Source organism: Teleopsis dalmanni, chromosome 1 (assembly GCF_002237135.1).
Source record: "Teleopsis dalmanni isolate 2A chromosome 1, ASM223713v2, whole genome shotgun sequence".
In the NCBI taxonomy this organism is placed as follows: domain Eukaryota; kingdom Metazoa; phylum Arthropoda; class Insecta; order Diptera; family Diopsidae; genus Teleopsis; species Teleopsis dalmanni.
Genome location: NC_051846.1, coordinates 136,074,460 through 136,085,838, shown reverse-complemented (window position 1 = coordinate 136,085,838; position 11,379 = coordinate 136,074,460). Strand labels below are relative to the sequence as shown.

At 28.3% G+C, this 11,379-nt stretch overlaps 1 protein-coding gene across 1 annotated transcript; it reads right to left on the bottom strand.

The window, feature by feature from the left end:
* Nucleotides 1-3,592: 3,592 nt before the first annotated feature.
* On the bottom strand, nt 3,593-5,998 carry LOC119668929 (fidgetin-like protein 1). The gene is made up of 7 exons (XM_038078613.1): nt 5,738-5,998; nt 5,577-5,677; nt 5,368-5,519; nt 5,010-5,299; nt 4,870-4,947; nt 3,977-4,318; nt 3,593-3,915 (listed from the first exon to the last, which is right to left on the bottom strand). The coding sequence occupies exons 1-7, from the start codon at nt 5,816-5,818 to the stop codon at nt 3,799-3,801; spliced, it is 1,161 nt and encodes a 386-aa protein (XP_037934541.1). The 5' UTR covers nt 5,819-5,998; the 3' UTR covers nt 3,593-3,798.
* Nucleotides 5,999-11,379: the final 5,381 nt, after the last annotated feature.

Sequence of the window (11,379 nt, the reverse complement as noted above, 5' to 3'; positions counted from 1 at the left end):
ATAAACATAAACCATTTCCCTATAAACTATTGAAATTATGCTATTAACTCCTGATATTCAATTTAATGCAATCAGTTTTAAATTATCAGATGATAAAATTTGTTTATACCATAATGTTCAATTTAAATTTCTGCTAAACTACAGCAAAAATATCTGCCGTTGTAGAAAAATATGCAAATTTGCGTGCCGAAAAGCAATATAAGATTAGCTACAGAAATATGGAACACTAAACTGCAATATTTGAATTTTACTAACTACAAAAGATTAAATTATCGTTTTATCGTTGTTAGTTGGTTGTTGTCAGAGCCGTTCCAAGAGCTCTATTTAGCTTTTAGAGCTAAATTGAAATTGAGCTAAAATTTAGTATTAAGTTTCAAACACTTTAAATTCGCTTTGTCTAAAATATATGTTGTCAATTTGCCGAAATTTTAAGAAATTATATTTCATAATTGTTGTTGTTTAAATTTAAGATATCAAAACATAAAAAATTGTAAATTTTAAATTATTCTAATAGAAAGCTTAAATAAGAATTGTAACAAATCTTTATGAGTCATGTTAAAAACTGAAACATTATATTTAATTTATTAACACAAATATATGTGTAAATGTACATATATTAACAATATTTAAAAATTATATACAAAAACTATTCGTTTAAAAATTGAACTATTTCAATTGAAATTAAGAAGGAGGAGCTATTTCGAAAGTTGATACAAGTTTAACATAACTGTTGCAATTAAATATTCTATACACGTTAAGAAAAAAGCTTTAAAATGAGACATTGTAGACATTTCCAAGAGATCACACTTATATGTATTTATTGTGTATATTTATTTACTTTCTAGTGATATATTGTATGTGTAATTTTTTTTATAATTTATGCTTAAAACCCTTTATTTACTATTTTATTTTAAATAAAAGTATAAATGAAATAAAAACTATCTTAATATTGTGGCCATTAAAAAAACTGACTTATACTTTAAAGATAATTATATAAATATTTAACAAAAACAAACAAAATAAATAAATAAAATATATTTAATCATTCCTCAGAAAATTATTTAATAATTTTTATTTTCAAAATTAATAAATAACACACATTATTTAAATAAAAGTAGTAATGCACCAAAAAATAATGTGAAAAAAAAAATCAAAAAACATTAAATAAAAACTTAAAAAGTGAACAATTTCAATTTGAATATTAAATAAAATGTATACTTTATTTTGAACGTATTTTCTGTTTGAGGTATTATATTGTAAAAAATGTCACAAGTTACAGAATAAATCGGCTCAAAAACAAACAGTAAATTTTGAAGTTTTTGTAAATAATTATCTTGAGTTTAGTAAACATAGGCTAGAGCTATTCGAACACCTGCCTAAACAGATAACAGAAAGAAGCGCGTGGGAGCGATTTATAAAAATAAAATTTCATTGGGATTAAGAAAATAAAACTACATATCAAAATTAAAATATGATTTAAGAGCACAAAAAATTTGAGTTTACCTGCCACATTTAGCTTCCAACATTATAATGACCCAAAACATACGGCTATTGATGTGCGTATGTGGCTCGCTCATTATGTAAAACACACATTGCCGCATCCACCTCAATCTCCAGATCTCAACCCCATTGAACATTTGTACGAAGAATTGCATAGACGTCCAAAGAAGCCCATTATAACAACAAAGACAGAACTGAAGGTGGCAATGCTGAAGAGGGGCAAGATGTTGGTCCAAAAATCACACAAAAATTAATTTCTTCGATTCCTAAGGAAATAGTAGCTGTTACTAAATAGAAGAGCTTAGTCACTAATTATTTATTGTTATTGAAAATAATTTTTTTTAATTTGTTTTTTAATTTTTGCGTTAGCTGTGCGAATTATTTTGTTCAGCCAGATTTAATTTTTTTTTTGGTTTTTTAATTTTAAAAAATTAAATATAAGAGAAAATAAAATGAATTTAAAAGCAAATTAAGCATTTTGTCAAAATAAAATTTTTTGTTTATTAAAAATCGCATCATTAACAGCATAAAAATAGTGCTAAAGTTCAATTTGCTTGCTGTGCGAATAATTTCGTTCGTCACTGTATGTTATAATAATTATATTGAACTTAAAGTATTAGTATAATATGTTTAATTTAGAGTTCATAAGCATATCCAATACTCAAATTAGTTTCTCAAAAATTTTTCTAAATCGTTATATAATGAAACTTGGTTTAACCAAGTTATATATGCATTTATTTTTTTATATAAAAAAGTTCAGAAAATTATAAAGCGATTCTAATTTCATTATGAACCTTCTTTTGCAAGGTTATCCAAGTTGTGGTAGCGAAACGTAAATAAACCAAAAATATTATATTGTTTAGACCTTGCTACTAGGTGTGTTTTGTATTAGTTTTCGAAGACTTTGCGCTACGTAGCTGGAAATATCTCGATCGTAATTTAACAGATATTTGTTTCCGTCCAAAGTTTAGGAATTGTCTGCATAATCACTATACTTTGCGTAATCCTACAAAAGGGATTCAATCAAGAATTTTGTTATTTGTAACATAACAACAACAGGACGTGTTTTGTTGCTTGTGGCTCCATCTTGTTAAAACCACATATATTCCATATCCATATTCTTCCACTTCAATTGATTATCATGTGACTATACAGTAACTTTTTATTGACGCGGTGAATGTTATTTGTTGACATATCCACCAATCAAAAACAAGAGCTAAAGAAAATTGTTAGGAGATCTATATTAATTGCATCTAAATTGGTAAACTTTAAACTTACCTTATGGTGCCTTGGATGACAATTCAATTTGACATGTCATTAAAGCCATACTGCTAAATTAAGATCACGAAATGGGTAACCCGTTATTATTATATTTTATAAATTATTTATTAGTTAAACATATGTATATATAACCATTTTTCATAACATTTTTTTTCTCAAAAATCGTTTTAATAAAGTTATAACTATTAAATATTACTATTTTTATTTCAGAAATGTAGTGGGTACTATTAATTTAGTATTTAACTATTAAAGTATGTTTCATCATGTATTTTAAATTATATCATTACCTTAACTACATTACTACTACTCGTTATTACGGAAGAATATTATGTTTTTTTATTTTTAATTAAATACAAGCGATTTTTTTATGGTATAAAAATGTACTTCTACACATGTTTTATTTAAATTTTGTTTAATTATATTAATAATTATAAATGTGTTAGAAATATTATTATGAATAATAATAATGTCATATATATACCATCATATAAAAGTTATCAAGTGAAAAAATTCTCGCACAATTAAACCAAAAATAAAAATCTCTGATGATGGATATAAGTTAGAATATGAAAAAGACCAAAGTTATTTTCTAATTAAATAAATTTTTTCAATTTTATCATGTATTATATTCTAAATACATTTTTCTGATTTACATTTGATTTTAATGCATTATTAACCAAAAAAAATTTAATATATTTTAAAATTCGAACAACACGAAATATTAGTTAAATCTTAAATTGTTTTTCTTGTATTATTTATGTTTTAAAAGTACATATATAAAAATAATTTATAAATGATATAAGATGCTTACTAATCAAATATAAAAAATAATCAATACTTAAAAATACTGTCGATGTATCATACATATGTAATCTTTGACACAATTATTAACGCTATAAAACCCTCATGTTTGGAGGGCATTGTCTTTGTCACAAATTATAACGACATACAATTTCACTATATAATATCTTAAACGAAAATAACTTATATATTAGTTAAAATATGAAAAAACATATACTATTTTGCACCATATAATTTATTCCATTCGACAAAACTTGTTATATCTTCCTCGGTAACACTGGGTCGCACATGATCTAAGGCCGCTTTAAAATCATCAATATTAACGGGTCGAACCTTTTAATAAATTAATTTAAAAATTTATATGTTGATACAAATTTTGTTTGTTGTTCTTTACCATATCTTTTCCGACGGTAGCAAATTGATCAAATGGTATAGCTCGAATTGGACCCATTGCTGCCTCTTGACTTAAACTGTTTAAATCAGCTCCAGAATAACCTTCTGTTAATTTACCAATTTCCAGCAGGTCATTAGCGTTTAAATCGTTTTCAATGGGTTTGAACAAATTGGAAATAAGATTTATACGCCCTGCTAATTCTGGCAACGGTATGTAGAGACGTCGAACCAGGCGTCGACGCATAGCGTGATCTAAATCCTGTGGTCTATTTGTTGCGCCAATTACAAAAATACGATCATCTTCCTTTGTGCGCACACCATCGAATTGTATTAGAAATTCAGTCTAACGAAAAATATAAAAATATATAATTTTTATATAAAAAATAAATAAATAAAAGCAATAATATATGGTATAAGGAAATAATTTAGTTAATTTAACATTTAGAGAATATTTAGTTTTGTTATACTGAACCTTTTCGGCATTTTATGGTATTATATTTTGTAATTGTTTGCAGATTAGCATCAATCAGAAGCATTGTTCTAAAGGATAGTCTGGCAAGTCTTATCCGATATGTAATTTTGAGTACTTAATATCAATTGCTAGACTACTGGGTTAAAGGGTATCAAATTTTTTTGTACATAACATTAAATTAATAATTTCTGAAACTAAGAAACTAAACATAAGTTATTATATTTATATTTCATGTAAAATTTGTGAAATCCTTTATATTCCACTATAAAATTATCACAATTGAAAAATCGTCTTTATTGCTGAAATAGCATCGTTATATACTTCGTATAACCTTAATATTTATTTAAGAATATAATAATTTCTAAAATTTTTAGTTGAATTGGTGAATGAATTAAAACATAAAATTTAAGGCATAAACTTACTTTTATTCTACGGGCACTTTCATGTTCACTATCAGTACGCTGGCAAAGTAATGAATCGATCTCATCAACAAATATCACCTAACAAATTCAATTAAAAGTTTATTTTCCTTAATCTGTCACAGATAAATATGGGATCTTACCGAAGGTTGATGCACGGCAGCTACTGCAAATAATGCACGCACCATTTTTTCACCATCGCCCACATACCTTGAAGTCAGTGAGGATGCACTGATATTGAAGAACGTAGCATTTGCATTCGATGCAATACATTTTCCAATCAGTGTTTTGCCGGTGCCTGGCGGACCAAATAATAAAATACCACGTGGCGGACTACGTATACCAGTAAACAAATCAGGACGCAGCATTGGATTTATTATTGATTCTCTTATAATAGATTTTGCATAATCTAAACCACACACATTATCCCATCCTATTAAATCAAAAAATCACAAGTTTTATAATCTGTACATTTTGTATGATTTATTATTCGAGGCTTACCCACATGCTCGTGCTTATTCATTATTTCGTTTTCGATCAGCGTCACCATCTGAGGTTCTACGTTGACTAATCGTTCATGTATTTCAACCTTAGGCTGATCATTGTTACGAGAAGGTGGTACCGTTTTAGGTCCATAGCGCTCATTATCGGAACTAAAGAAATATATTATAATAAAAATGTTATTTCTAAAACATCTGGAAACGACTTACGGCTTTTGTTTCACAGGCAAGACAAATTTAGACATAGTGGTTCGGTGAGTTTTTCTTTGTGCTCCATAGTTTATACCTCCATATGCCGGTTTTTTATTTTGCTAAATTGAAATAATATGTTAAATAATACAAATTTCAATATTTATTAATTTATCTATTACCTTCGCCAATTGAATACTTAGTACTTCATGAGCTGTTCGAAATTGAAATGAAGCAACATCCTCTCTTGACGTGTTATCCATGCTGATATTTACAACAAAATTTATTTTAAAATTATACAAATTTTTTTTTATAATATGGAAGAAATGTAAATATTGTTAAATTTGTTCGAACGTCGCAGATTCGCGCACTTTTCAAAGTCGATGATGTTAAAGTGTTCGGAATTCCATTTGTCAAACAAGTCAGCTGTCAACAATACATTGTAGCGCCATCTTAAGGTAAATCAAAAAATATTTGCATAGGGAGTATGAAATAAATAAAATTGATATAATCGTATTTATTTTACAATAAATGCATTAAATAATAAAAGAAATGTTATATATAATGGTATATTATCAAATTGTTTGAAATAATTGTACAGGTTCTATTTTAAATGCTTAAGCTTGAAATTATTGCACGTGTACAGGAGCGGCTCTATAACTTGACCGCAGTGAAGAAATAAATGTTTTGGACAGTATTCTGTGTTTACTCTTTGTAGGAGCATTACTCACAATGATCACAGAATGGGTTTCTCTTGTGGTTGAATTCAAACATATATGTTTTAAGACAAAGACTTCTAATAAGTAATTGTATTCAATTAATGTTTACCAAGTTGTGAGAGAATTTTTTTTACTTTCACAGGTATAGAATGGTCAATATTTCAACAATAACTTACATTATTCCGTGTATTATGGCATCAGCGACACTTTTATGTGTTCTTATAAAATAATTTGCAATATACTGCTTAATCTACTGATATCTTTCCATCCGCTTTCGATTTAAGAATATCAAAGGAGAACTGTCCTGTCCTAGGCTTTATCTAGTTCTTTCTCTTTCATATATCACATGCTATATAAGTTTCTGAAGTACAGACCTTAAAGGCACCTCACCAGTTTTCTTGCTTTGTATAACTCCATTAGCGGTACATTAGCACAGAAAGATATATTTGATCAATTTGTAGTTAATGCAGCATTTTTATTTAATAAATATGTTAAATTATATAAGAAACTTCTTCTTAATAAATTTGATTTAATTTTTCTAACAAAAATATAACAATAGTATCTATAAACTGATTCAGTAGTTCTTAACTCGAACTTCGTAAACCTAGTCCGAAATACATTGATTTAGAATCTTAATAAACACATGGTATATAAAATAATTATTTCATTTTAAAGGAAATGGACGTATCAATATAGGACAAAGAAAGACTAACGTTTAAATACTGATCGAAAATTAAAAGAAAGAAACTAAATGTTTTAAAAATGAATAAGGGAATATATGCCATACATAAACTGAACTTTACTGAACCTAGATGTTGCTTCACAGAATTAATGTTTATAGTCCTTTAACCTTTTCTTTAAATTCGTAAATAATGCGGTCCTTGTACAAATATCAAAGTAGGTCCACATTTCAGATAAAACAAAGTGAATATCTTTGTAATCTTCTAGTTTTTTTATCAGATATTAAGTAAGCTTGGTTTTAACCAATTTTAAAACTCGTTTCTATGCTTTTGTCAAATATTCAATTCATGTCATTCATTTTTAAATAAATATCCTTACACTAGAATTACTTGCGTGTTTTTAAATTAAATTACCAGACCTATGTGGATCTAAATACACATTGAATAAACTAATCTAATTTAGTTAAATTTATTTCTAAGTATGTGGACTATGATCTTTAAATCTTACTATGTTCAATTTTAAACTAAGATATAGAGAGAATTATTGAGAGAATTAATTGCGACAATTACCAATAGCAATGATTTAATAAACCTAAAAGATACGATAACTACGAGTATATAAAATATACTAAAAGCCACTAAACAGAAGGTTTAAAGATGTAATAAGGTTAATAGATGTAGAGGTACATGTACTCCTTTCATTGGTTCAGAGCCCGTCTGCGGGGTAAGATATAGCTTTACAAATAATTTATTATTTGAATGGGAAAAACAAAATCTACTTAAACACTGAAGAGCACAAATAGACATGCGACAATCAACAAGATTTATTGATCCTGAACACATCAAAGTTAACGTTATCCTTTACCTTAGCACAAACGATATTAAAATCTACACTGAACATTTTATAGGACACTGTAGACTCAATTACCTTATAAAGAATTATCACAAGGTGAGGTAGAAGGTGATTTGACCCTGAACACATCAAAGTTGACGCTATCCTTTACCTTAGCAGAAACGAGATTAAAATCTACACTGAACTTCTTACAGGACACTGTAGACTCAATTACTTTATGAAGAATTATCACAAGGTGCGGTAGAAAGTGATTCTTGCCGACTTTGTCATGAGGAGAAGGAAACATCAGAACATATTCTATGCAATTGCCCAGCGGCGGCAAGACTTAGACTTGACTACCTTGGAAGCGGGATTTTAGTGGCTTTTAGTCGCACAATTGATCTTTTAGGTCGGGGTGCATTCATAGCTTTTTATTTAATAATAATAATATTATATGTAGACATTATTCACTTGTAGTGTATATTATTTCTAAATATCGAAATATATTAGAGCTATAGTCCAATGGAGTTTCGCGAAATTTTGGATAACTTTTGAAATATATGAGAAATTTCGTTGCAATTATAAAATCGTGATTCGTGTGAGAAGTAATAGTTTTCAAGTTTTTATGATTTTTTTCAAGTTTAAACAATTATTACCGAAACGATCAAATCTGAGAGATATAATTAGGACTGCTCTGACACTATTTATTTTGTTTAATAACTTGGATTTATTAAATGATTCTGTAGGTTTGATTTAAATATATTTTAATGATACATTATTTTCAATTGGAGTTCATTGCGTGTCAAGATCATGTGTGTATAAAATACAGAAATATATCCAGGAATAAGAGATTTGGGATATATTTAGGGAGGTAAAAATGTCTCTCTTTCTTGAATAATAAACATACTCCCTTGATCTTATTTATATCTGTCGGTATTTTTATTTTTATATCAGTATTTAATTTTCAATAATAAACACATGGTCTACTGATAATACATATTTTTATACTTATATTTATATACAAATCGAATGTACTTGAAGTGATAATAAATTAATTATATTCACGATGAAAGCTAATTGCTACCGTTAACAAATGACAAACTTCTTACAAAAAAACTTGTATAATAAGTGAAATATTTAACAATTGTATACTTATGTTAACAATTTAAGATAAATTTTTAAGTTACACATATTTTGATTTAAAAATAATTTTTTTATTTATTAAATTGATCAGAAATAGTTCTATATTACTTTTGTTTAAATAGCCTTATAAATTTATACTTTTTGTAAGTTCCTAGGTTTACTGAGCGAAAAGTTTTGCCTCGAAGAGAAGCTTCACAATAAAAAGTGTTTATTAAATTTTATAAATAATGTCTTAAAATACAACTCTGTAAATTATTATATATTTTTATTATTAAAATGATTTTTAATATGTCCTTTTAGTCAGTTCAAGTAAGGTTTAAAAGGCACATACATTCGGAGACAAATATTATCATTTGTGACGCCCTTATTTTCAATGTGAATTCACGTTTTATTTTTGATACTCCTCATGGTTTTCCAGATTCGTCAGTACTCCCAGGTAGAGACATAAAAATTTTTTGTTACATTCTACTTCCTATCTATAATGGCAAGTTGTGTATAATCACCTTATTGGAATGCTCCAACGTTGAAGCATTAGTGCAATAGTACAGTGCCTCGTTAGTGTTCCGAGAAGTACAGTATATTTCTTTCTTTCTACTATATCAACTGAGCCATGGGGCCGAAAATCATTACTTTGTATTTCATATTAATAGCTCTTTCTAGTGATCATGGTAATTATTGAAAAGATTTCCAATATTTGAGATGTATTCTTTTTACATGCTATAAGAAGATCTGAATTTTAATTTTTTTTTTGTTTTTCTGACAGTAGGTGGAAGCATCGAAAACCACCGTGTGAGACTTGAACTCACTAAACCACCTCTTAAGAATGAATGGAGAAGATTTCCACAGCATTGTGAAAACTTCATTCCAGTAATCAGAGGAGAGAGGAGAAAAAATAGACTTAGTACCTAGCGAGCTAGATTTATCTAAGCCAGAAAGCAAGGGCGTACATTAGGGAAATTGGGTTATAGTACCTAGCGAGCTAGATTTATCTAAGCCAGAAAGCAAGGGCGTACATTAGGGAAATTGGGTTATAACTCAAAATACAGGATGTACCCACTCTACAATAGTGGATATGCATATTGTTCATACATAAAATTAATAACATAATTTAATACTTTATTGATCTATCCCTATAAAACAATAAAAAAAGCACTATGCTTTCCTCAACAGACTTGGCAATACGATATATACTCGTATATAACACACACACACAAATGTAAGCATTTTCCATTTCAATCAATTATCTAAGACTCTTTGTTCTGCTATTAGACCGGAAAAGATTTATAAGTGGTGATTATTTTATTTTTAAATTTAATTAGTAAAATTAAGCCTAATTATATATCTATAGAAATGTGAATTTAATTATCCAATCATATGTACATTAAAATTACTTCCAAAACATGTCGTTGAAAATATGGTAGCCGAAGGTATTTATGTGAAGATGTGCCGCTGTTTAGCCGAAAATAAATATTTAATGTTTAAAATAAACCAATTAGTAGGTTTACTTGGGACTTTAATAAAGCAGCAAGTAAACATAATTATTTTGTTCGATACGAAATGATAAGGAAAAAACTTGTGTTTACACTGTCAATAAAATCTAATAAGAACGAAACTGGTATAGAATAAAGAGATTAAGCAACCGGCGAGTTATCATTTAATTATTAAAATCAATACGAGAACGAGAACTATAAAAAGTAAATAAACCCAATACGTCCACGATGGTCGAAGCAAATACTTGTACGTAATCAAATCAAATCTAAAGTGCAAATTCAATTGATAAGAAATCTACTCACATAACATAAGCAAACCTAATAATAGCCTTAGTTTGGGATCCGAAGGGCAAATGAAATGAAGACGTAAGCATTAGAACTTTTTTGTTAAACTTCATCGAATTATTTTAAGTGCTCCCGCCCACTAGTTTTTCCGGCAAAATGCGGATTTAGTTCTATTTTTAAATGTATTTTACAATGTTTCATATTTATTCTACACCATGAATGTAAGCTGTAACCAGTGCCTGACTGATAAGATTTAGATACAACAAAAAAAAAAGTTTACAATATTGCTGGCAAAGAGTTAATTTAAATGAAACTAGTTTAGTTAATCATTGGGCGTAGCAAGCGTAATGTTACCGCTGCCTCTGCTGCTATCGAAAAGGAATCTGCAAGAATAGGCTTAGCAGTGAATGAGGGCAAAACGAAGTAGATTTTATTTACCTTGGCACCGCCGTAACGAACACTAATGATGTTAGCCTGGAGCTCAGATGAAGGATCACCATTGCAAATAGGTGCTACTATAGGCTCAGTTGGCAATTGGGATGTAGAGCTCTCTATCTCTCGACAAACTAAACTTACCCTTTATAGGTCGCTTATCCTCCCTGGTCTTCTGTATGGCGTAGAAGCGTGTATGTTATCACAGAATGATGAAGTAACGCTGGGAGTGTTTAAGAGAAA